General features: G+C 46.1%; 9 protein-coding genes across 9 annotated transcripts; 7 read left to right on the top strand and 2 right to left on the bottom strand.

Annotated features, from left to right (window-relative positions):
• Positions 1 to 1,557: 1,557 nt before the first annotated feature.
• On the bottom strand, positions 1,558 to 3,085 carry F4813DRAFT_354260 (uncharacterized protein). Its single transcript, XM_049242734.1, has 4 exons — positions 2,961 to 3,085; positions 2,825 to 2,905; positions 2,398 to 2,769; positions 1,558 to 2,348 (listed from the first exon to the last, which is right to left on the bottom strand). The coding sequence occupies exons 1-4, from the start codon at positions 2,992 to 2,994 to the stop codon at positions 1,702 to 1,704; spliced, it is 1,134 nt and encodes a 377-aa protein (XP_049101191.1). The 5' UTR covers positions 2,995 to 3,085; the 3' UTR covers positions 1,558 to 1,701.
• A 111-nt stretch (positions 3,086 to 3,196) lies between these two features.
• F4813DRAFT_354259 (uncharacterized protein) lies at positions 3,197 to 4,799 on the top strand (the record flags this gene model as incomplete). The annotated part of the gene is made up of 6 exons (XM_049242733.1): positions 3,197 to 3,365; positions 3,513 to 3,682; positions 3,747 to 3,805; positions 3,901 to 3,979; positions 4,081 to 4,168; positions 4,265 to 4,799. Coding segments are annotated over exons 2-6 (425 nt in total), but the record flags the coding sequence as incomplete, so codon positions are not given.
• A 1,615-nt stretch (positions 4,800 to 6,414) lies between these two features.
• F4813DRAFT_25388 (Cupredoxin) lies at positions 6,415 to 8,156 on the top strand. The gene is made up of 2 exons (XM_049240187.1): positions 6,415 to 7,185; positions 7,242 to 8,156. Exons 1-2 carry the CDS (start codon positions 6,624 to 6,626, stop codon positions 7,601 to 7,603), a joined length of 924 nt encoding a protein of 307 aa, XP_049101189.1. The 5' UTR covers positions 6,415 to 6,623; the 3' UTR covers positions 7,604 to 8,156.
• Positions 8,109 to 8,653, bottom strand: F4813DRAFT_387930 (putative serf family protein; the record flags this gene model as incomplete). The annotated part of the gene is made up of 3 exons (XM_049246625.1): positions 8,109 to 8,149; positions 8,265 to 8,349; positions 8,591 to 8,653. 3 exons carry the CDS (start codon positions 8,651 to 8,653, stop codon positions 8,109 to 8,111), a joined length of 189 nt encoding a protein of 62 aa, XP_049101188.1.
• A 1,243-nt stretch (positions 8,654 to 9,896) lies between these two features.
• Positions 9,897 to 11,827, top strand: F4813DRAFT_354249 (uncharacterized protein). Its single transcript, XM_049242732.1, has one exon. It carries the CDS (start codon positions 10,618 to 10,620, stop codon positions 11,515 to 11,517), a length of 900 nt encoding a protein of 299 aa, XP_049101187.1. The 5' UTR covers positions 9,897 to 10,617; the 3' UTR covers positions 11,518 to 11,827.
• A 726-nt stretch (positions 11,828 to 12,553) lies between these two features.
• Positions 12,554 to 15,502, top strand: F4813DRAFT_25308 (uncharacterized protein). Its single transcript, XM_049240180.1, has 6 exons — positions 12,554 to 12,928; positions 13,050 to 13,544; positions 13,596 to 14,407; positions 14,457 to 14,652; positions 14,704 to 15,045; positions 15,111 to 15,502. Exons 1-6 carry the CDS (start codon positions 12,761 to 12,763, stop codon positions 15,159 to 15,161), a joined length of 2,064 nt encoding a protein of 687 aa, XP_049101186.1. The 5' UTR covers positions 12,554 to 12,760; the 3' UTR covers positions 15,162 to 15,502.
• Positions 15,503 to 15,970: 468 nt separating this feature from the next.
• Positions 15,971 to 18,072, top strand: F4813DRAFT_354245 (amine oxidase). Its single transcript, XM_049242731.1, has 2 exons — positions 15,971 to 16,707; positions 16,781 to 18,072. Exons 1-2 carry the CDS (start codon positions 16,273 to 16,275, stop codon positions 17,807 to 17,809), a joined length of 1,464 nt encoding a protein of 487 aa, XP_049101185.1. The 5' UTR covers positions 15,971 to 16,272; the 3' UTR covers positions 17,810 to 18,072.
• Positions 18,073 to 20,329, top strand: F4813DRAFT_354234 (fungal-specific transcription factor domain-containing protein). Its single transcript, XM_049242730.1, has 4 exons — positions 18,073 to 18,463; positions 18,539 to 18,904; positions 18,960 to 19,359; positions 19,458 to 20,329. Exons 1-4 carry the CDS (start codon positions 18,436 to 18,438, stop codon positions 19,999 to 20,001), a joined length of 1,338 nt encoding a protein of 445 aa, XP_049101184.1. The 5' UTR covers positions 18,073 to 18,435; the 3' UTR covers positions 20,002 to 20,329.
• On the top strand, positions 20,255 to 22,616 carry F4813DRAFT_25168 (uncharacterized protein). The gene is made up of 4 exons (XM_049240152.1): positions 20,255 to 20,830; positions 20,897 to 21,191; positions 21,249 to 21,661; positions 21,738 to 22,616. The coding sequence occupies exons 1-4, from the start codon at positions 20,508 to 20,510 to the stop codon at positions 22,237 to 22,239; spliced, it is 1,533 nt and encodes a 510-aa protein (XP_049101183.1). The 5' UTR covers positions 20,255 to 20,507; the 3' UTR covers positions 22,240 to 22,616.
• The last annotated feature ends 758 nt before the right edge of the window (positions 22,617 to 23,374 follow it).

The following is a 23,374-nucleotide window of genomic DNA, read 5'->3' as shown; positions in this document are numbered from 1 at the left end:
GGCGACGTGGCATGGCCATTTGCGGATTCTTTTGGTGTATTCTGCCGAGTTTATTAGCACTCAACTATAGAAACTTGATTCGAAGTTAGTCAAGCTCACTTCTGCCACGGGTGTTTCTGGCTCGTCGGATTCGTTGCCGTCATCCTCGGGACGCACTCCATCTTGGTTTATATCTGTGGCTTTAATTCCATCCTCGAGAGGTTTTGGCTTTGCGGCATTCTTCTTCTTTTTGTTATTCTTTTTCTTAGCACCTATGTAATATTATGTTAGTTATTGTAATCACACTGCAAGACAGCAACAAGAATGTTTAGCGACCGACCAGTATTCAACTGCTGCGAAGGCTCCGTGGGAGTCATGGTGAAATCATTCGTGAAGATTCAAGATATAAAACGGTAACATCAATCGTAGGTAGCCCTCGAATAGTAATCAAAGAGACGTTTACTACCTGGTAGGTATGTAAAAACGTTTAGACGTTGCGACGTCCACAGTCCACAATCCACACGTAAGCCGTTGCTGTTTATTGAGTCCCCTGGTACCTGTACAATACATACATCCGGTACCTTACAGTGCAGTGGTTATTTTAGGTAGGTAGGTAACGAATCAAATTACAGTTGATTAATTAGGTACCTAGGGTGCTATGTACATAGCCTGTAGGCTGGCTAGCGTCCCACAATACAGGGCTCGTTCTAACTATCCAACCACTGTAACGGCGGGGATTTATCAATTGAGCCTCTTGACGATCGGATTTATAGATATATGTACCTATCGATACAAGGCACAGGTTGCCAGTAATAGTACCTAGGTAACCTATAGTACTACCAATATGCATCTAAGCAAATTAGATATAAACTGATATTTGCCATGACTTGTCTTTGATCCCAGCTATCCAAAACTTCACCACTTGCAAGAGTCTAGACCATCTCGATGTGACGTCTAAGAGGCCAAGAGTTGTAGATGAAGGATAGCCTGTCACACCTCGTATGAGCTTGTCCTCAAATACGAGATTAGCTTAGCGAACGATCTCAATATTCCTCTTAGTATTATCTATTAACTCTATGTAGTAAGAATAATTTGACTATTCACAGAATTATTTCTATAGAATGTCAGTCTAAAAAGGTCAGGTATATTGAAAGATTCATCCTCATTTCATGAAATCGTGACCTAAAAATTCCGTTCTAAAAAGCCCCCCACCAAGTGGCTCATGGCTTTGATTAAGGTGTGGCTTGTCATGTCACGGACCACCTAATCAGTCCTTACGACGGGAGTCACTTGATTGGTCAATTATTCATAATACAAAGATTTCCAAATTCCGAAGTTACCAATTTTTCTTTCTTCTACACATATTTTACCACCTTCGCTAGAACTTCTTGAAATCGAAGCTGCTTTGCTCAACTATTGAGCTCTAATGGCTGATTCATCCTTCTGGTCGAAGTAGAGCGAAAATTGCCCTTTATAATCCTGCTGTTTACCTGACTTAATCCACGGGTACAGCGGGTTCGCTATGTGCAGATATCATTCTCTCATGAAAAGGTGTATGTGGAGCATGAAAACGGGAAATGATCAAAATAGAAGCATATTTCCATTCATAATATACACGCAACATTCAGGTTTTTTTCTGATAAAGTGCGCAGACCTTTCCCGATAACAAGGTCTCATAAATTTATAGTAAACTAAGTAGGTATAAAAAACGCCTCGAAATCATTATGCAGTTACCTTCTTCGTCTTTGAAGACTTCTTCTTCCCCTTCTTGCTTGCCTTGGCTGGCTCCTTCACAGCAAGCTCATCCTCGGGGGAATTATGGCTATCCTCTTTTGCTTCTTCCTCGGCCGGTTTTGCCTCTGCTGCATCAGTCCCAGGTACTGCCTCGATGGCTTTCGGTACCTCACTATCAACACCTTCAAGCGCAGGAGGATCACTGGTTGCTTCGTCAACCGACTTAATCTTAGGGCCCTCAAAATCATAACCCATGTCCTGTAGTTTCTTTGCGCGTTGGTTGCGCTTCTGTTCTTCCTTGGTGATCTTCTGCGACCATGTTGATTCGGTTAAAGGCTTCTTCAGATGATTACCGACCATCTTGTTTAATGGTACTTTCTTGAAGCGTCTGTTTGAACCTTTCCAGAGGTTGTCATGAATCTGTGACTGAGGAACAACCTTAACTTTCAGGATCCGGCCAAATAACAGATAATTATCCATAGTTTTTGAAACAATTGTTGCCACCGGCGCGGAGGCGAATTCGATGAATGCGAAATGTTTACTAGCGCCTGTCTTCTTGTTTCTAGACATTCGTAATTTCTCAATTTTACCGAATTGGGAAAAGTAAGACCGCATCTCATGTTCGTAGAAACCATCTATCATCGCCATTAGCACTGTTACGGGCCAGTCGATGAACTAACTTACGCGGGAGGCGGCCAACATATACAACACCACGTTCTCCATCCTTGGAGCTGGAGGATTTGAGCAGTTCCTTGGATGCTTGCGGGATCTCGCCTACGTCTTGTCCTTCTTGAAACTGAGCACTGGTATCGACTATAGAATCTTCTTCGTCGCTATCCACGATATTTGCAAGAGCCTGAGCGTTATCGCGCTCATCATCTGAGGACTGCAGGGCTTCGTCTTCATTTGCGACCTCACTCTCGTCTTTCTTGCTCTCTTTGGCGGATTTGGAGAGCTTCGTCTTTACTGAACGATCTGTGTTGACCTTCTTCAATTTGCTATCGTCTTTTATCGACTTGGACTTCTTTGCCGCAATCGGGCTCGAATCATCGGCCGCTATAGATTTCTTATAAGCTGACAGAAACTAAGATTATGTGTTTTTCGTACTGACCTTTTCGTTTGGTAGCTAGAGTGTCGGCCTTGCCTTTAAAGGCGGGTTTTGCAGCAGGCTTCGCAGCCGATATGCCGGCTTCTAATAAATGTCATTAGCCCAATAATACCTAAAGCCGATAATTGTAATATCCTACCCTTAGATTTTCTCTTCCTGAGTTCTGGCGCCATTTTGTTTGTATCGTTGACAATATAGACCTAAGTGTAATGCGCTGTTCTACTGTGCTGCATTAAGTTCGAACTTTTTTTCTTTGCGCTGCAATTCTGCCATTGGAGCTTTGGCGGTGAAACAGATAACCCCCCACTTTCTCCAGATAAAAAAAGTACGTACTTAGCTACATTGGTTAGGTACCTAAATATTCGTCAAGGCTTACTTGGAACCGCTTTAGAATTCATTTATTAGTTACTACCTGAGAGAGAAAGGTGAATATTACAACCTCTCAGCAAGTGTGTTTATAGAGCTGTTCCTCAAGTGTTTATAAACTGGGTTAATGAACTTCTTCTGAAGGTATATGGAACTTTCTATATAAAATCAGATTTAGGTCTGGGCTGCAATCAAAATCTACATACGTTAACACCCCCTAACAGGTAACAGGTAACCGGTAACCACCTACAAGAAGAGCATCTCCAAACCCCATTTTCTATGCGCGCCATACGACATACATCTCACTCCTAGGTCTTTGCGATAGATTCCCATTCACTCTTGATTACCTAAACTAGAGACATTTCAATCAATCCAAAGGTCTCTCAACTCCCAGAATCCAGAATGGCTCCGTCCAAGAAACCATTGTCCCATAAAGAGATTTGGGATGATTCGGCCCTCATAGACTCGTGGAACGACGCGCTAAAAGAATATGAGGTACGTATCCAAGTTTTCATTTTCTAGAACTGACAAGAGCCGATGTCTAATTACCATTGTTTAGAAATATCATAGTATCCACAGGAATGGAGGCAACGTGGAAGACCTTCTAAAGTCCGACGAGTAAGTTCGCACCTCACTCAAGTCCCTACATAGATTTATCGTGCAGTTACGGCATTTATCCACATATATGTATGCTTACATGAAGATCATTCAAGAATAACTCCAGATGCCAAGGACGAGACTGAAAAGGCTCGTTCCCTCGAAACTGATTCCGAAATGGGAGTCGGAGTTCCTGTAAGTCATAACCCCAACCCTATTGAATGGCTACCCTTGAGAGAATCCCAGACGATCAATAAAGCTTGGCCCAGATCTCCCAAGATTCTAACGAAACATAGAATGGCACACAAGACAGCGGAACGTCAACTTCCCGGCATGGCCACCCGCTTGGTGGAGGTTCCGGTCCTGGAGGGCTGCTAGGTTCAGGTGAGCTTCATGTTAACCCTTGTCCCCCGTCGAAATTCTAGAAAGAGGGTATCTCTGGATACGAAGGAGTCGGTCATGCTAATGATTATATTGCAGTGCGTGACGAGGGCCTCAAGAGACTATTGATGTCGTGGTATTATGCAGGCTACTACACAGGCCTTTACGAGGGCCAGCAGAACCAGACTCAGCAACAAGCATCTGAATAGAGGTCAACAAGAAACTTTAGAGATCTCATAACTCTAATTCTGAATCTATGTAGTTAAAATCGCTGATGGGATTCTACATGAGATCGACTTGACAGGGCAGGGATCTGTAACGTTAGATGTCACAGGCTTTTGTGACGACGATAACGTCACATACATAGCTTAAATTCTGCGAGTGTGCGACGAATTATGCACCAGTTCCCATCCATAAGGAATAATACAACGCAACACTACAAATTACGCAATGTTAATTGGAGGAGCAAGACGAAGAAACAAATTTGAGGCTACCATTACGCTCTTAATGAAGATCATGGCCTGATTTTTCCTTGCTTTGGGGGTTGCGATTATTAGCCTAGCCATGGAATGCTTGTTTTCAGCTTCATTGAGAGGGAATAGCTCCTATTAATTGATACCACTTCATTTTAGAAGCATCGTGAAATAGGTACGTGCTGATAAAAACAATGTCTTTTCTAATACTAGTTATTCGTGGAGTCTAATTGATATAGTAATCCGTATTATAATATTATATTAATTATTAACAATTAGCGATTAGCGGCATGTTTCCATACTAATCTAACATTTTAAATATTTCAGTAAAATAGGTACCTGACGGCAACTTCATAGTAAATTACAGCCCTTAGGTGATTCCGAAACCCGGCCGAGCCATCACTAAGAAACCGCCGTTAGGGTTGCCTTATTGAGAGTTTTTCCAATACGTATGACGCTATATATCCACGAGCTGGGAGCGTTTAAGATGAATTTGAGGGTGAGACTAGTCAAGAAACGGTGCATGGTGCGGAGGACTACATAAAGGAGCAGGGATATACACCAATGACAAGCATTGGCGAATCCAGTTTAGACTACATAGGCCAAACCCAAGTCTTTTCTCACTTGAGTAAAGGTTGAGAGCCAGGATGTGGGTTATGATAAGGTTAACCCTTAAGCAGGAACAATCTCATCCGCCAGGGGAGTTCGGATGGCAGGGGAAGGATCTCGGCACGGGTCCTTTTGCCGTAGAAACGTGCAGGTTTCTTGGTAAGCATGCTTTTATGTATGTATTCATAGGAATGTTGATATTGGCTTACTATGTAGGCAGCTATATATCAGTTATTATTAAAAGGTTTACAGGAAGAACAAAAATAAATAAAATTCCGGCTCCCGCATGAAAGCAATAAAACGTGGTCCCCATGAGTGTTCGGTATAAGTGCCAAGAACAGATCTCAATACGGACCCTAAAGAAATTTCAACGGAAACGCTTCTCTGGTTTAGCTGTACTGGCCCGTAGGCTTTGGGCCTAGACCAATAGCTGTCATATTATATGCACTAAGCGATAAACAACCAAAATAACAGCTTTACTACAGTAATACAGATTCAAATTCCCTGTCACTATGTAGACATATCTAATACATAGTACATATAATCATCTCTATCGTAAAACTCATCGTAACTTTTAGTTAGTTAATCCTACATAGAAACTATTGGTCAAAATGTTTACTACGATAACACTCAGAAGGAATAACAATTCCAGATCGAAAAAAAAAAAAAAAAAAAAAAAAAAAAAAGAGTCAACTTCGGATTGGCTATCCCCAGCCTTGGCGTCCTAATAGGGGGTTGAGCTATGACTGCATACCCCTGGTTTGTAGTCTTATAAGCGAGGGGTCCAAACGCCATCCGAGACAAATCTGTCACGTCCACCTACTCCAAGCCCTTGTACGTCTTAGAGCCGCGAAACCCGTCTTGTACATGGGCCGCCCTAGTCTATACTGGACTGTGCTCCGCCGTGGTGAACAATTAAGTGGCATATTTCCGGTTCCCGTGCGTCTCCAGTCTTGATCGGGTGCCTTTGGCCCCGGCAAGCATCCCCAGCTGCGTGCTGCACGGAAGTTTTTGCTGTCCCTGTTTCGAGGGAAACTCCTGGTCAGGGAGGTATAATCTCAGGGTCCAACTCAAGCCCGACAGCAGATCGTTATGCCTGATTTAAGTAACGAGGTCCCCCTCTGGGGCCAGACCTTGGCTGTTTCTTTTCACTCCTCTTCAGACGACTTGTCCTGTGTATACGCTCTTTTCTTTCCATCGTCCCGGTGTGATTTTACGTGTCCATTCTCTTAATTACGAGCAGGCCCTCGCCTTTTGAAGCATTCTATCGCCAGGTTCATCACGGTCATTCAGGAATACCAATACTCAATCTATAACGACCTCCCGTAAAAAAGGAACATTAACGTTTAATTCTCCAAACTTCAAAAGCCGTCAATATGAAGTACGCTACAGCTCTTTCGCTTGCCGTTGCGCCTCTGGCCATCGCTAAAGCCGTTAACAACGTCTACCCCCAAAAGAGGACCAGCCACAGTGGGCAACTACAACAACTCCCTGGTCTTGAAAGCGTTGGCGAGACAATCAACTTGGTACAGGGCGTTTCGTTAGGACAGACGACTCAGGTTATCGTGATCTGGGCGAACCCTGGAAACAACGCTCAGACGACGACGCTGCACGAACAAGTCACTGTAACTAAGACAGTCACTGAGACAGCGGCTGGAGCTAGTGCCACGGCTGTTGCTGGTGCGATGGCAACCCACACAGTCCAAGTCGGTGGCTCTGCCGGCCTAGTCTTCGTTCCCGATCAAGTACAGGCAAACGTTGGTGACATGGTTATCTTCGAGTTCATGAGCATGAACCACACCGCTACTCAGTCCACTTTCGCCGAGCCCTGCAAGGCCATGGAGGGCGGTATGGACTCTGGTTTCCAAGCCAACCCCAACAACACCGTCAGCCCCCCTCCCAAAGTTGCCATGCAAGTCATGACGACCGAACCTCTATGTAAGTTTAAGCCCCTTATAATCCCTATCTAGAATCGCAACTAACTATTCCCTTAGGGTTCTATTGCAAGCAGAAGGGCCACTGTGGCAAGGGTATGACTTTCTCGATCAACCCTAGCGCTGAGAAGACCCAAGCTTTATTCCAGGCTGCAGCTATCCAGCAGAACGGTGCGGGGGCCGGCAGTGCCATCACTGGAAACGCTACCGAGCCTGCCGTTGTCGCCCCCGCCGCCAGCTCTGCGGCGCCTGTTGCTGTCCCATCGGATGTCACCCAGGGCACCGGCACCATCCAGAACGGTGCTTGCGTCTGCGCCGTCCAATGCAGCACTGGCAGCTTCCCCGTGAACGCTGCCCAAGGCATCGGTGCCTTTGGTGGTTTCGCAGGAGGTATACCTTCCAGCATGATGGAGACTGTTTAAGCAGTGGTAATAGCGTCTGGGGATTATGACTGATGCCGCGGCTGTTGCTAACGCGGGTCAGAGATGTTCTGTATATCTGGGGGTTTTGGCCTGAATGACTAGACTTCTTTTTTTTATTGCCTGGCATAGGGATTCTTTGTTTTAAACATATGACTGGATCGTATATTATAGGTGCACTTAATAGGTCATCAGATCAAGTAAAAATACCAATACTTAATCCAATGCTATGATATGACCGCCTATTAAATGTGGAAGACTACATGGCCTTACACTTGAGCGAACCGAGTATATACATAGCGGATGTCCAGAAACAGTCACATCTAGGGAACACTACGGATTAATAATGATCGCATTCATAAAGAAACGAAATTGATAAAGTCCAGACGCCTAGAACCCCGTCTGGTCGAAAAATATTCGGCCTATTTATATGATATCGTGAAACATGTCCCTCCTATACCTAAGGTATATATAGGTAAATACGCCATTCGCTATGTTGGAAGTCCATTTACTTTCCGCCAGCAGCGGCGGCTGCCCTCTTCGCGTCGGCTAAGAACAAAGGATGGATCAGCTTACGAACAGAACACGCAGGTATGTCATATGGCAAGAAAATGATCTAAATAGCCGCATTTTGTTCTTGTTCGAAGAAGAAAATATATCTTACCAGCAGCTTGCTTCTTGCGCATCATCTCGGCGACAGCTTCCTTGTCGCGTTGCATCTCAGTCCCGCTCTTGGCGTTCTTTGATTTCTGCGCAAAAAGAGCGGTTAGCATATCATGAACACTATGTCTTAGGTTGAGTGCTTCCGCTGCTTTCAGTAGCTCTGGTATACACATGAATTAATATCGAGCCAGACCAAGTCTATCAGCATATTTCGCTCAATAGACTTATTCCGGTTCGAGTATCTCTACGACAAGCGATCGATCGCGGGTGTTGCGGTAAAAGTGCGTAGGTGAACAGGAAGGGCGTAAGCAAAGCGGGAAGATTTACCTGAGAAGCCTGGGCCTTGAGGTTCTTCTCGCGCGCCTTTTCACGCTGGTTGCCGCGAGCCATGGTTTCGTAAATAAAGTATGTGGAGAGAGGTAGGACAGACGAGGGAAGGGTAATAGAAGCAGCGCTTAATAAAACGCAAGTCGGTGGCTTATCGGTCTGGTGGTTTAAAGATGGAAAGGTTTACAACATGAGTTTAGGAGGAGGAATCTAAAGTTAGGTTCATGTGTCCAATGTGTCCAATGTGTCTAGCCGCCAGCTGCTTAAAATAAAGGGCGCCACAGCGTACCGCAGGGGTGTTTCCCGCCTACAGCCGCGCTTTGGGCTTATCGCTTGGTCAGTGCTGGCTGCCTGCCGCAAAGAACTTTAACGGTTAACCAATCAAATCATTTTTAGTGACTGGTCTATGTACATAGTAGATATTCTGGATCCTTCCTTCATCAAAAATCGATTCGACTTACATACATCCATAACAGTGGACTTGTTAGATCCCCCACATAGCTCGCTACTAAATAGCAGATGAGATGAGATGAGATTCGGGTACAATCAGTTGTAGACCGATCTGAAAGATATTCCTGATTCATCTTAATATTGTTAATTACGATGATGGTTGCGATGATGTGATTCCTCCCTTAGGTAGGTACTTACACACATCCACGTTAGATGCATAGGTAGCTACATACAAACATACAAACACAAGCCCTCTACTTGGTCCCTTTGTAGGAATGAAGATGCGAACAATGGCCTAGGTTACGTGTTGGAGGACAATGAAGAATAATTCAAAGGAATCACAGTAAGGAATCACAGTAAGGACATAGAACAATCAGATGCCTTGTACTTGATTTACTCCGAGGTTCAGTCATGTAATGTAGTCTGAAGTTATTCCCAAATCATCCGAGCTGAATATCTGAAGGATCATTTCCTGTGGCGTCTATGAATTATCACTTAGGAAGACTTTGGTGGGGTTTGGCTAATGGGTCAAAGATCGATGTGAAACCAAAATCGGTAACTGACAGCCAATAAAACTCGGGTTGTAACCCAATTCTCACGATGTATTCGCTCGACGGGAAATAGACTACTTTGAATCATTGGATATGGTGATCTCCCGCTGCAGGACCTGCCATTTTCCTAGCTGCCGGTTTCCTAGTATCATAATACGTGGATCATTAAGGGTTATGATTCGTGTCAAGCGCCGGGACAGTTGCAGATCTAACCCGTCTGAGGGAAGGAGATTCACCACACGCATCTTGGAATTAGATGTGCACCTTAGAACATGCAAGCAATAATTTTCCAGATCATACCATGTCTTTTGTACCCGGCGGTTTCTAACTTGGGTCATAAACACGCGTGTACCAATCCCTTCGGCTGTTCAGTACCCCCCTGACGACCCTGACGAGGGGCACTTCGAGGGGCATTTCGAGGGGCATTTCAAGGGATACTCAGGCTTCGATCGAGCATCAAGCGTGAGAACATTCGCGCCCGACTAAATTCATTGGTCAAAGACACCTGCCCAATGCACAACCTACATTTGTAGATGGTACATGATACTCTGATGAATTGATGAATTGATTCAAGTCCTTCATTCTTGATTGTCCCTAAATACAACCTCTTTCCTTCGTCTCACACCACTTCTTTCAGTGCGTTTCTTTTTCATTTTTTTCATTCCTATTTAAAACTTCCAGAGCCACCCGGCCCACGCGACTTTCCTTGTTCATCGGCTTTAATTCACAAGGGTTCTTATTGTCCTCGACGGATGTACATAATAGCAATATCTTTTGCCTAATCCATTGTCATCAACTTTTATAAAACGTAACAATACCATTTGGTACCTTACGTTTTTCTTCAGCACCTACCTTTCGTTAACCATCTTCTCTTCGACCGTCTTTATTTCTTCCACCTTCGTTCCATCAATTTTGATAGATCTGCGAGCCAGATCCCCGGTTTACCAAAGAAAAAGAAAAAAGTAAATTCGCAATAAGCTGCTGGCAGTTTCAACAGTTGGTTTCCCATTTTTTAGATTTCCAACTATGCCGCCTAAGTTGCGCAACGCTAATGCTTACACTCCTAGGGACACGACCTTAGGTATCGCAAGAATCACCAACACCATGGGCTTCAAGTCTAGTTCCGGATTCCAAGGCTCCGCCTTTATTATCCTTCAGGTCATCCGTGGTTGTAATCTTGCTGTTCTGCTGGCCGTCATCTTCGTCTCGGGGATCATGATGTTCTTCGCCAAGATGCCCAACGGTTTTCAGTTCTTCAACGACGTCTCCCTCGCCTTCGTTATCGCCGTCGCCGGTCTCCTGTTCTGGACGGAGCTACCGATCAAAATGGGCAAGGCGATGATTAGTCGGAACTGGCCAGCAATCGGCGAAGACCGCGGCTTCACCTGGCTCGGCATCGCTATGATTCTTATGGGATGCCACCATCTTGGTGCGCTCAGCAATGATACTTACAACAACAAGGACGTACCATTCCAGGTTTGGCAAGCTATCATGGCATCCGGCATCATCGCAATCGCGTTTGGCGTTACTAACGTCATTGCCTCGCTCGTCTTCAGCAACAGGGCGAGCGGCGTTCATGCTCGAGAGGTCCGCAACAATGGTGCGACCACCAGAGATATCAACTTCACCGAAGAATACGATAGCTACCGAAGCAATTCGATCCGTAAGGAAAAGGCCAAGAGTAGATTTTCCATCTTCAACAGGGGTAATTCCAAGCCCAAGATCAGCCACCCGATTACTCATGATGTTGATATTGAGTACGGACCTAGCGATGACCACTTCCCCGTCGACGATCGCACCAGTCCTATAATTCCCGATTTGAAGCGTCCCCCTACTGCTCTGCACCCTGCCTACAATGCCGGATCAAGATCCAGCCGATATAGCGAAGCGAGTCATCTTGATCGTTTTGCTGAGAACAGGATTTAAAGTGGACTAAACGGGATGATTAGTCCGCATATTCTTAGCATAGGGCACGGTGTTCACTGAGATGAGGCGTTTGGTTTTGTAATTTCGGATAGGTATACCCAAATTCTGGACAGCGGACATTTTGCTTTAGCTTTTACTGTAGCATACATTAGTAACAGTCATAATTAGGTTAGGTAGGAAAGCGACGCAATGACAAATATTCAATTTGATTTTTCTACTACGCGTATTCATAATGTAGTATTTCTGCGTGACTCGGACTAGATCAATGAGGTCGTGTGCTTAGGTAAATGATTGTAGGTTTCTATCATGTAGTGGTATGATTATGGTATTGTACCTATGTACCTAGCGTATAAGCCACATGTGCAGCTACGGAACCTCCAGTTCCATACCTAGGTAGGTTACATGAAGGGCACGTGACCGATCTAGCCGCAATATTAGGTAATCCAGTAGATCTTGTAACTTGTACCGATGAGTACCTGAACTTTGCTCATTATTTGATTTCCACCTACGTACATTTCGTCAACAAGCTAAACATCTAGCATGCATCTTTCTCCTACAACTTTCTATTTCTTCACAATCCCCGCGAGTTCAACATGACGATTCAATTTACATAGACTTAACCACTCCTTTTACGATTTTCTTGCCGCAGCCTAACAGGATCACTTGCGACAGCTTTCTGCTTCCAATATTCTCGACGTGCGGCAATCTTCAACTGGTCTACAATCCGATTCCCGTCTTCCTGTCTTCCAGCAACGTGACTTCAACCACCTTACAACTCCATTTATTCGCGATCGCATCCAGCCCATTCACCAGGTGTGTACAAGATTAAGTATCGCTTGAGGAAATAGAGGATTGCATGCATACAGGCTAGTCCCGTAGCCCGTTGGCGTAGAAGGATCCTGGGAAAGACAATGTTTTGAGCTCTCATAATCTCTTAATACCTACCACCAGGCAGTTTCTCGTGGCCACTTTGGCAAACTGGTGGAACTAGGCAGGAGTGGTCCTATCTTACAATTCTCGTGCCTTTATTTCTGGTGAGAATATTGAGTGAGGGGCATCTATCTTCATCTGCCTTTGTGACATCTATACAACCTTAGAACTGGGTCATTGTTCTCTACGTGCAAGAGGGAGAAAAGCGACAAATCAGGGTCTGAACTCCCTTCGTCTTATACATCGTGAGACCCTCCTCGCTAGTTCGTTTCCATCGATTCAATCGTCGCGTGCTTGCGTATATTAAGCAATCATGTCCAACGACTCCGAGTCTGAGGCGGTAGCCCAGGACTTTCGAGATGCTCTTGAAGATCTTCAGAGTTTCGACAGAACCGAAATTAGCACCTTGACTGTAATTGCAAGGGAAAACACCGAACACGCGCATGCCATCTCCGGCGCTCTTCAGGATCACATCAAACGAGTGGGTTAATTCTTTCTCTGCGCCGACTACATGGTAGACGGGTATCTTCCTTGTCCCATTGACGCATTATCTACCAGCTTGTTTAAAGATATCTAGGAGTATTATACTGATATTCTTCCAGGTTGTTCCTCAAAAGAAACTACCTGCCCTCTATGTCCTCGACTCCATCGTAAAGAATGTGGGTACGCCATATACGCTTTACTTCGGCCGAAAGCTATATCAGACATTCATGGATGCCTACGCATCAGTCGATATGCCTACCCGACGCAAGATGGACGAGATGCTTAGGACCTGGAAGGGACCCGTTGCCGGCTCGCTCGATACCCGACCCGTTTTCCCTCCGGATGTTACACGCCCCATTGAGAACGCACTTATTAAGGCGAGAACAGCACACCTACAGGCACAGCAGAAACACCAACAAGGTCAGCAACAGTTGCTTGGTCGTGGGAGGCCAGCAAGCCAGGGGGTGCCATATCGCGAGACGCCTACTCCTCCAGGCTACCACCCGCCTCCTCAGGCAAACGGCTATTCCTCCCAGGCCCCTGTACCCAGCCCACACGGCCCGTCTTATGGTAGCTCGAGTCAGTTACCTCCGACCACTTACCCGTCGCATCATGTAAGCTCTTAACCCTAAATGTAGTATGATTGTTACTAATATCCTGCTCAGAGTCAACCACAGCCGACCAGATCTACACCACAACCTACGCCAGGATTAATGGCCTTCCAACCCCCCCAGCTAGGAGGCTATGGCGTACCACAGGCTGGAATCAGCATAGATGCTTTGAATAATGACATCCAGAGACTGATTACGGCCTCCAAGGCCCAAATCGCATTGAACCCGCATGACCCTAGTATACAGACAAGGTTGAAGGCGCTCATGGATTTGCAAACTATACTTCAAACCCAGAACCTGCCACAGGATCAGTTAGTGCTTGTTAAGAATCAAATTGCTGATCTCGCCGTGACTATAAGAGCACCCCCATCACAAACACCTACTCCTACACCTATCCCTCAGCCACAACCAACACCCGTAGCAGTAGCTCCTCCGCCGGCGCCGGCGCCCAAGGTTTCTTTAGATTCATTATTCGGTGCAGGTGCTCTAGCTGCCCTAATGGCACGGAATTCTGCCACGCCGCAAGCATCTGCACCTTATCACCCTCCTACACCTGCCGTTGTTCACACTCCGCCTCCGCCACCACAACCAAAACCGGTTGAATCTAAGAAGCCAGTCACTACACACCAGCCGCCACCACCTCCTTCTGATCCTATGGCACTAATGAATATGTTGAGACAAGCCGGCTTACTTCCGGGTACGGCACCGGTTAGTAGTTCGACACCTGTCTCTCGCCCAACACCTTCAAACTCCTTTCCTGTTGCTTTCAACCCCCCGGCTATGGTCCCGGTCGTTCAACATATTCGCCTTTCTACTCTTGAGGGTCTTACAAGTGATATCGTTCTGAGACCATCGTCTCTCAAACAGTACGTTCCTTTCAAAAATCTCTCTTACTTTAAACTAATGGGCATGTAGGTTTCGCCCTCACTTATTGCCTTTCCTATTCGAATCTCTAGGACCTCAATGTACACAGTGCGGACGACGGTTCCCGAAGAATGAGGAGGGCAAGAAGAAAAAGACGGCCCATATGGACTGGCATTTCCGGGTGAACCAGCGTATGGCCGAAGCTGAGAAGCGAGGACAACATCGGAGCTGGTTAGTCGATGAAGTAGTACGTATTCTGCTAAACTATGTCACGTAATTATAATGCTAATGTGACTAGGATTGGATTAAAACGAGGGAGATCGTCGACGAGGACTATGTGGCCCCATCCGGAGATTCTAATTCTGCATCAGGCGGCGCCGCTCCTAAACCGCCGCAGTTGCAATATATTCCAGTACCTGACGATACTAGTTTAGCAAACAGCGTTTGTAGCATTTGCCAAGAGAAGTTTGAGACGAGATGGCTAGACCTGCAACAGGAGTTTGTGTGGCCTGACACTATGAAAGTCGGCAAGAAGATATATCATGCCAGCTGTTATAAAGAAGCATTTAGGGATGGCGGAAACACGCCAGTGTATTCTAGGGGCACTCCTGAGCCAGTGACGGGAAAGAGGAAAGCCGAGGTAGGTTTTTGCATATTGCATCCCTAAAGCGTAGGGCACTCATTTCGGTACTAACGCATTACAAGCAGGACGAATTAACCTCTACGCGAAGTAAGATAAAGGTGGAGGGTACGTAGGATGTACGCTCCAGCCCTAGTCCCCCTGACCCATCGTGTCCCATATCGGAACGCTCACGTGTGATCCGCTCTAGTGTCGTACGCTTGAGACCTGCTCGCTTGAGTCCGACGAACTATAGACCGACACATTCCAGTCCGCTGAAGAACTGTACCTAGTAGGAGACTGCAGTCTACATCTTAGACGCTGTGGCTAACTCTAGTTTTGCGGGGTTTATCCGCGGTCTCGTTGGACTGTAGCTATAGTAGGATAGAGTCAGTCATGTTACTAGGTTACCTGTCTTCCAAGAGAGGCACCATTAGTAGGTAGGTAGGACGATAATAATACAAAACAGCGATTCTAATTTTGTATCTTCTCTCGGTGATTTAACGTTTTCTTATTCTTTCGTCTCGGTAATCATATTATACAGTCACACCGTAGCAGAAGCCTACCTAAACTAGTCCGTAAGAGAACAAGTATAGTGATAATATATTAACTATGCTCATGCTCCAAAACTTCAGAACCAACTCAAATTTTGGTTGGCAAATTAAATATCCAGTTCCCGAAAGAATACGTAAGTTGATTTAACAGAATCCAGCATCCAATATGGAAAGCATTTCACTAACAAGAGTACTTAGCTACCTAGATTAGATGAATTTCGATTAGTCGGATGGGGAGCAGCACGGTGGTAGCGATGCGTATGCGATGTAAGGTCTTTTGATCGAATTAAGGAGCTAATGGTTGGCCTGCGGGCGTATCACTCGAGGCCATTCCATATTTTCCTAAAACGGCAATAAAAGTGAGAAAATGGCCCCTGCTCAGATCTATTTGCGCCCTTAGCTTATCCATGGTAGAACTACCGGAACTGAGGCTCTCCGTGCTAGTAGATCATATTCTAATAATTTTCTCAATTAGGGAAGAATAATGAGAAAGATAAGACCGCTTGAAGACGGAGCCTCCGGCATAGGTTCCTATTCAAGTGAAACGCCAACAGCCCAATGGATAGCCAAGGTGAGAGGATAGCACGCGAATATATAAGGGCAATAACCTACGCAGGGTGAGGGGAAACATGATTACACAGTATAGGGCCCCAGGAGACTTGCTAGTTGAGTAGGAGCTCTTCAAACAATCAATATGGCAAACTCGACTACCCGCGACGGGTTCCATTGGACTAAGGAGGGCGGCCTAGTAACAGGCGTCCCTTCAGTCAGCGTAGTCCAGCCACCTTCGAACTTGATACCTACCGACCAGAAGGATCCCTATGACGCGATAATCATAGGGGCGGGCTACGCAGGATTGACCGCTGCTCGTGATCTTTCGACCGCTGGCTACAAAGTTCTGCTTCTGGAAGCACGAGACCGTATCGGCGGCCGTGCTTTTTCAACTGACATCGGAGACTACCCGTTCGAGCTGGGTGGAACTTGGGTACACTGGTATCAGCCGTTTATCTGGCGGGAACTTTCGCGATATAGACTTACGAATGAACTTGAGATCTCGCCCAGTTTAGAAAGTGGGAAGACTATTATTCGGGTAGGGAATGATACTATCACCTTGGGCCACGAAGAAGAGGTATGTCCAATAAGTAACTCGAAGAGTGTGTTTCGGAAGCGTTGCTGTATGCTCATTACCATGTACCATGTAGTTTACGAAGCTCGAGACCGTATTCAACAAGTTCGTTGACGTCGACGGACAGCGCGGCCGCGCTGTCATCCCATTCCCATATAACCAGCATTTCAACACCGAGGCTCTCGAGCGCTTCGACAATATGTCTATAGCCGATCGGATCGCGGAGCTAGGAGGCCAGCTCGAGCCGATGGATCGTGCTGTCTTGGAAGTGTATTGTTCTGTCCTCTGCGGCAGCGACCTAAAGGACGCCTCATTTTGGGAAGTTCTGCGCAACTGGGCTCTCGGCGGATATAACTGCATGGACTTCCTAGCTGCAAGTGCGACTTTCAAGCTGGCGCGTGGACAGTCGGATTTCGCTCGGAAGTTCTTTGATGAGGCCGCGGATACCGGTCAATTGAACTATAAGTTCTTGAGTATAGTATCCGCGGTGACTGATCAAGGGGACCAAGTTGAGGTGACAGTACGCGACGGGACTGTTTTTAAGGCCCGGCGACTAATCTGCACTGTACCGCTTAACGTCTTGAAGGACATCTCGTTCTCTCCAGCTCTCCCGGCAGCTAAACTTGCAGCATCAGAGCAAGGCCACGTCAATTTTGTTGTCAAAGTCAATGCAGAAACCCAGGGCCCAGATCTCCGGTCCGTCAGCGCCCTTACACATCCCGCCGGAGGTCTGAACTATATGTCCGGCGACGGAATCACACCCGCTGGCAACACGCATATCGTGGGTCTTGGCACGAAGTTACAGCCGAAAGAAGACCCAGAAGCTGCGCTCTTGGCCTTCCGTAGCCTCGCCGACGGCACAGTCGTAGAACGTCTTGTCTTCCACGACTGGAACGAGGACGAGTTCTCCAAGGGCACCTGGGCGTGGCTGGGACCGGGCATGGCCACAAAGTACCTTACTACGCTCCGGGAGAGGCACGGGAACGTGCTATTTGCGAGCGGGGACTGGGCGGCGGGCTGGAGGGGGTGCATTGATGGGGCTATCGAGGAGGGAGGCAGGGTGAGCAAGGAGGTGTTGGATGAGCTGAAGACCATGAGGAACTGAGACGAGTTCTTGTTATGAGATCAGCATTACGCTGACGCCAGCCGTCTCGTATGACTTATGTTAGTCATGCTATATTATAATTAGGAAGGCGAGCAATAGGCTACTTTTACGACTGACTATAGACGACCAGACTTTATCGGCTCGGTGACTATAACTACCTCAAATAGGTGGTTGTCTTTAGTTACGCGTCCTTAAGGCTTACGTAGATATAAGGTAGTAATAGCGTAATAATTATGTCTATTTGAAGCTCGTTGAAGATCATGGCTACAATTTGGCATGTTACACCAAGGTCATGTGTCTGAAAATAGTACATACGTCTTAGTATTGAGCTGTTTCTCCTTGACACCGGTGAGAATAATTTTCGTTGTTAGTACAGCTTCGGGATGCTTGTATTGATAACGGAAAGTATTTAAAAGTCCGGATCCTTCAGGCTTTTATGATATATGAGTTTTCTTATCGCGTGTTGCACGTGCGCTAAATCTATCCCTTTAAGTCCTTCTGTTTACCCCTATTCATCTTACATATCTCGAGTCTCGTAGAGGCGGTGGCCAGGTACCTATATACGCGTAATCTTCCATGCAGGAGACAACAACTTGAGTCTAGAAAAAGGCACTAGGTTAGGAACAATGCCAGATCAAGGGAATGATAAGAAATGTGAGTGAGGCTATTATTATTTTCTCTTACCCTGTTTAGCGAACTACGTTACGCTGGTCTAACCCCAACGATTAGCCTGCTATAATTGTGTCAAACGACGCATTGTCTGTGACAAGACCGAAAACCAGTGCGTTAAATGTACCAAAAAGAATCTAAACTGCCCTGGGTATGGTGTGAGATATCGCTTTGCCAAAGGGGTGACTAGCTCTAGCCTACTATCGGTGTCATCTTCAGAAGGAAACCATACTGGGTCGAAACGACCAAGAAGGCCTTATAGATGGATCGAATGTTCGAGAGACGGATTAAAGACGGCATCACGACTTTCAAAGGCGCCACCAACAGTAAACGACATGCTGCCATTCGATTATTCAGGCATAACGACGACGGTACCGACTGTAGTGTCAGACTTAGACCCCAGAATCCGTCTACACTTCTTGCATTGTAAACTTCTATCTTCTCATAATCAGAGCTATCAACCTGGTACTGACAGTTAAAGTTGCTGCGCGTGTATCTCCCTTCATGGTACTGTTTGATGACGAGACGAATGGTTACAGGCATCATATACTGCCCGTAGCGTACCATGAACCTCTCGTCCAAAAAGCCGTCTGTATCGCATCGGCCTTCCATCTCTCATCGCAGATACCACAGCTTCGTGCTCCCGCCGAGATTGTGAGAGCTAGCCTGATCCGTAAGCTTTCCGAGGCTTCGGCGGTGAACCCTGATCTGAGCGAGATTACCTGGGCGACCCTTGTCCTTCTAATAGTGGCCGATCTTGTGATAGGTCATGAGGATGTATCGACTTTATACAAGCTACTCACTGTGTTTCTCGAAGCCCGAGGGCCTCTGAAGGAATCAGCAACCCAGTTAGAGAAGTTCTTGTATTTCCAGTCTTGCATGTTAGTCAACCCCTAGTAATTTGTCCAATACTTACCCCCCTCCTCATGATAAACAACACTATAATATAAATTAAACTTGGAAGACTTACGACAAACAGCATAGGATTCTTTACGCAGCCCTTCTCTTCTCTCGAAGCTCGACCTGTTCCTCCCCCGCGGATGTCAAGTGATCCGGTTGCGATGTTTAAGCGCTACGTGCACGGCCTCGAAAACTGCCAGCAACAAAAGAACCTTCCACAACGCAGGGCTTACGATTTCTCGAGATACTTCCACGTATACGAACAGTTGTTTCGACTCGCGGGGGAGATATATACGACGAGAGCGGAATCAGAAACATCCTCACTCAGCCTGGAATACTATATGGAAGATCGTGTGCAACAAATCAGGACTCTCTATGAGCAGCTTGACCCGGCTGCACCAGGGTCCCACGTCGTCGTATGGCCAATCTTCGTAGCCGCTGCCGAGAGCGTCTCGGAGGACCATCGACAATATTTTACTGCGACGCTAAAGAGAATATATAGTATGGTAGGCTATGCGAACATATCGCGTGGGTTTACGATTCTTCCTGAGTTGTGGGCTCAACGAAGCAGAAAAAGCTGGACTTCTGCGATGTTAGAACATAAGGGCCTCGTCATATGCTAAAGCCATGGTGGTGATTGAGTGTGTTAAATAAAGTATAAGTCAGCATTCATGAAATGCTTATCAGAATTCGATATTTGGATAAAGTACCTAACCTACCTTCAATTAGGAGGAGCGGGGCTGGAAGGTTGCACTCGGGGCCGGCCGTAAGCAATTAACCTTATTTGATGGGGAAGTTTCTAATTCCCATTCCGTTTTGGCCTTTCCACTTTCCCGCGAACACATGCAAGGGACCACAAACGACGATCGGTACCCAGTGATGTCATCGCCAAGGTCTTGGAGGGACAAAGGAACAAACAGCGCTAACAAACAGCGCTAACAAACAGGGAACACTTCATTTGTATTACAACGCACCTACTCCATACTATTTTACATACCTTTTCATCTAACTACGCAGGATGGATTTTAATAGATCGGACGAGATAATAACCTCAAACTTACATATCCCAATTATTATGACAATAAGTGCTAAACATTACCTACTATCTAATACCTAACACAAATGACAGATGGCAGTATTATCGTGTCATTTAGTATCGATATGGCTATTGTCGCTATTCTCGATCAGGGCAGCCCTGGCTATACCGCCTACACATCCTATGATTACACCAGCTCCCGACCTAAGTAATCGAGTACAAGTAAACCGCCGCTTCGAACCCGGAAGCTACATTGGCAGTATACTAGACAGCCTTGGGAGCGACGTCTCAAGCTACGTAGCATCAGGCGTACCGCAGTTCTTCCAAGACTTCCCTAGTGGTGAAGCTGTTGCGAGCTCTCTTGGAATCCATAGCTCGGACCTAGATGTTAAGCCAACTCAGGTTCTAAATATCCCGTAAGGATGGACTGTAATAGCTCACCGCCATGACGAGCCCCTCGCTAACAAGAAGTGTGTTTTTAGAGCATACGCGAATTGGACCGAAGAAGGATGGAATGTTCGAGTGCATGGAAACGTATACAAGCAACCCGATATCTCAGAAAAGAAACTCGATGATCTCGCCAATGTATTCCTCATCGATGTAGATATAGACGAGCTATCCGAACCAGAACAAAAGCAAGCTCGAAACTTAACAGCTTCCATCTTTGTCGTTCAGCAAGGAGATTTGAATGTAACTATCGACTTCGAGAACGATGTTGCAAACGATGTTGAAAACGATGACGTTCGTCCGGATGCAGGCGGCGGCCTGGTCAAGGCTGTGAGTTGGTACAGATAGGGATGAACTACGTATTATCAGAAGACTAACAAAAACTAGGAGGGCGGTGCACAAAACATCTTCCTTCCGTATAAAACAACAAATGAAGGTGACTTTGATGCTTTTGTCATACTTAAGAACACAACTGGCCCTAATAATGGACATCTGATGGCCGGCAATGCAACTTCATCCATACAGGCTCTCAATATGTACGCCCGGGGATCCGACATAGGAAACGCGACGGCCTACCTGGTGCCGCCAACAGGCTTCACGATAATCTCTGATATTGATGACATTCTCCGTGTCACCAAGATATATGACCCCAAGGAAGGTCTTTTAAACTCATTCGCACGAGAATTCACTCCCTGGAGGAATATGCCGGATATCTACGCCAACTGGTATGCCACGATCCCGAATTTCCACTTTCATTACCTCACTACAACACCAGAGCAGGTGACGAGGAACTACATGGAGTAAGTTTATTCACGCCATTAGACTTCTAGAGGCGTCAGTCGTAAGGGGTGCTAGCTAGAACTAACAACACCACAGATTCATCTACAAGACGTACCCCCTCGGCTCATTCGATACGCGGCCGCTGAACTTTTCGGATGTTTCGGCGACGCTATCGATACGAAAGGCGCTCTTGGACAAAATCTTCCAAACCTTTCCGCAACGGAAATTTGTCCTTATGGCCGACACGTCCAACTCAGACGTCATGAAGGATTACCCGCAGCTAGTGCACGACTACCCGGGACAGGTACAGTGTATATTCTTACGCAACACAACAGCAACGGACAGCTCAGACTTGTTCCCCTACGACACCTCGGGCTTCGAGGGGATCGACCAGAGGCAGTATATGTTCTTCGTTACGCCCGACGATTTGAAAAACGTGGATATTGTCGGGGGAAACTGTCACAACCAGGCTGTCATCCAGAATGTGACATTCGGATATCAGTGGCGCGAGCTCGGGAATGCTGCGTCGTCTTCTAGATGTTGGAACTGGACTTGGGGTTGGCTGTCGGTGATAGCGGCATTTTTCTTGTTTATTTGATTGGGGCTTTTACTGGGTGCGTTACGCGGATATTGGAACATCGCTGGAAGATTGATGGACTTCGATGGTTTATGCCGTATATCCTGAGCTGAAAGATTGATTATAATTAGCTTGCCTTCCTTCATTTTCTAATTATTAGCCTTAGGGAGAATACGGCTGTTAAAGGTCTTGAACAGAGACTATACCCACCGTGTCACTGTCAATGCCGGACGCGTCTGAAATATTACCTCTTGGCAACTTTCTCCAATCACAAAGCTGACAGATGAAGGAGATAAATCGTCGAATAGTTTAACCCTACAAGTTATTGTATCTGTTACCTTTCCTTCTTCTAACGTTGGGGTCGACTTTATTGACCACGATCACATCAAAACTATCGTTTTTCTTATGTAAATGGCTCTGATTCCTCATATCTTAAATTTCTAGTTAGAAACGGGATGTCTCTCGGACCATATAGCCCAGCTAGCCCCTGTTTGCTATTAATATTAATCTAATATATCACCCCTCTACCCAGAAGAAAATTTACCGGCCCCGACAAAATCTACCATCTGTAACCGTTATTTTGTGAAACACTAACTTTGATAGTTACCCAGGCAGAATGCCGTCAAAACATGACTCATACTGTGGTGGCTAGTATGGGGTGTCTTTTTTGGACGCCATTTTGCCAGGCACATAACATCGATCCATGTGGTTGTGCTAATTACGTCCTTAGCTTACTGGGATAGGAGAAAGCCACCTGGGTTAGAACTTAGTAGCCTATAAGTACCTAGTTAATGTATTTAATGTATCTACGTACGCTACTATTCTCTTTGGTGCTATGTTAATAGTTGTCGCATACGTAATCGTTTGTAAACCCATCCCCGAGAGCCCGAGGGCCCGAGGAGTAAGTGCCGCATACGTTATGGCCAATGTGACCATCACCCGATTTTAATCAGCGGTCTGCTAAGTTTTGCAAGTAGGTAGTAGGTATAGGAGTGAAACTTCCGTTAGAGGGGTTAAGAGATTACCTGGAATATGTGAGAAACAGACAAGGAAAAAACAAGGGGGGGGGGGGGGGGGGGGGTAAAAAATTACGGAATTTTTTAACGGGGCTAGGACAGAGGTCAACGTGGCCAAACAAATTTAAAAAATTTAAAAT

The sequence above is a fragment of the Daldinia decipiens genome, assembly GCF_022478715.1.
Source record: "Daldinia decipiens strain CBS 113046 unplaced genomic scaffold F4813scaffold_10, whole genome shotgun sequence".
NCBI classification, from domain to species: domain Eukaryota; kingdom Fungi; phylum Ascomycota; class Sordariomycetes; order Xylariales; family Hypoxylaceae; genus Daldinia; species Daldinia decipiens.
Note: the sequence above shows the minus strand (reverse complement) of the source record. Positions and strands in the feature narration are given on the sequence as shown.

Excerpts from the sequence above, each read along its gene's own strand:
- F4813DRAFT_354249 (XM_049242732.1), top strand. The coding sequence starts at position 10,618 with ATGCCGCCTAAGTTGCGCAACGCTAATGCTTACACTCCTAGGGACACG.
- F4813DRAFT_25168 (XM_049240152.1), top strand. The coding sequence starts at position 20,508 with ATGGCAGTATTATCGTGTCATTTAGTATCGATATGGCTATTGTCGCTA. Across the intron at positions 20,831-20,896 it reads ACTCAGGTTCTAAATATCCC|AGCATACGCGAATTGGACCG; the intron begins GTAAGGATGGAC and ends GTGTGTTTTTAG. Across the intron at positions 21,192-21,248 it reads GCGGCGGCCTGGTCAAGGCT|GAGGGCGGTGCACAAAACAT; the intron begins GTGAGTTGGTAC and ends AACAAAAACTAG.
- F4813DRAFT_25388 (XM_049240187.1), top strand. The coding sequence starts at position 6,624 with ATGAAGTACGCTACAGCTCTTTCGCTTGCCGTTGCGCCTCTGGCCATC. Across the intron at positions 7,186-7,241 it reads CATGACGACCGAACCTCTAT|GGTTCTATTGCAAGCAGAAG; the intron begins GTAAGTTTAAGC and ends CTATTCCCTTAG.
- F4813DRAFT_354260 (XM_049242734.1), bottom strand. The coding sequence starts at position 2,994 with ATGGCGCCAGAACTCAGGAAGAGAAAATCTAAGG. Across the intron at positions 2,770-2,824 it reads TCTAGCTACCAAACGAAAAG|CGGCCGATGATTCGAGCCCG; the intron begins GTCAGTACGAAA and ends AGAAATCTATAG. Across the intron at positions 2,349-2,397 it reads ATATGTTGGCCGCCTCCCGC|ATGGTTTCTACGAACATGAG; the intron begins GTAAGTTAGTTC and ends TGGCGATGATAG.
- F4813DRAFT_354245 (XM_049242731.1), top strand. The coding sequence starts at position 16,273 with ATGGCAAACTCGACTACCCGCGACGGGTTCCATTGGACTAAGGAGGGC. Across the intron at positions 16,708-16,780 it reads CCTTGGGCCACGAAGAAGAG|TTTACGAAGCTCGAGACCGT; the intron begins GTATGTCCAATA and ends TGTACCATGTAG.
- F4813DRAFT_354234 (XM_049242730.1), top strand. The coding sequence starts at position 18,436 with ATGCCAGATCAAGGGAATGATAAGAAAT. Across the intron at positions 18,464-18,538 it reads TCAAGGGAATGATAAGAAAT|CCTGCTATAATTGTGTCAAA; the intron begins GTGAGTGAGGCT and ends CCCAACGATTAG. Across the intron at positions 18,905-18,959 it reads CCGTCTACACTTCTTGCATT|TTGCTGCGCGTGTATCTCCC; the intron begins GTAAACTTCTAT and ends TGACAGTTAAAG.
- F4813DRAFT_25308 (XM_049240180.1), top strand. The coding sequence starts at position 12,761 with ATGTCCAACGACTCCGAGTCTGAGGCGGTAGCCCAGGACTTTCGAGAT. Across the intron at positions 13,545-13,595 it reads CCACTTACCCGTCGCATCAT|AGTCAACCACAGCCGACCAG; the intron begins GTAAGCTCTTAA and ends TATCCTGCTCAG. Across the intron at positions 14,408-14,456 it reads AGACCATCGTCTCTCAAACA|GTTTCGCCCTCACTTATTGC; the intron begins GTACGTTCCTTT and ends ATGGGCATGTAG.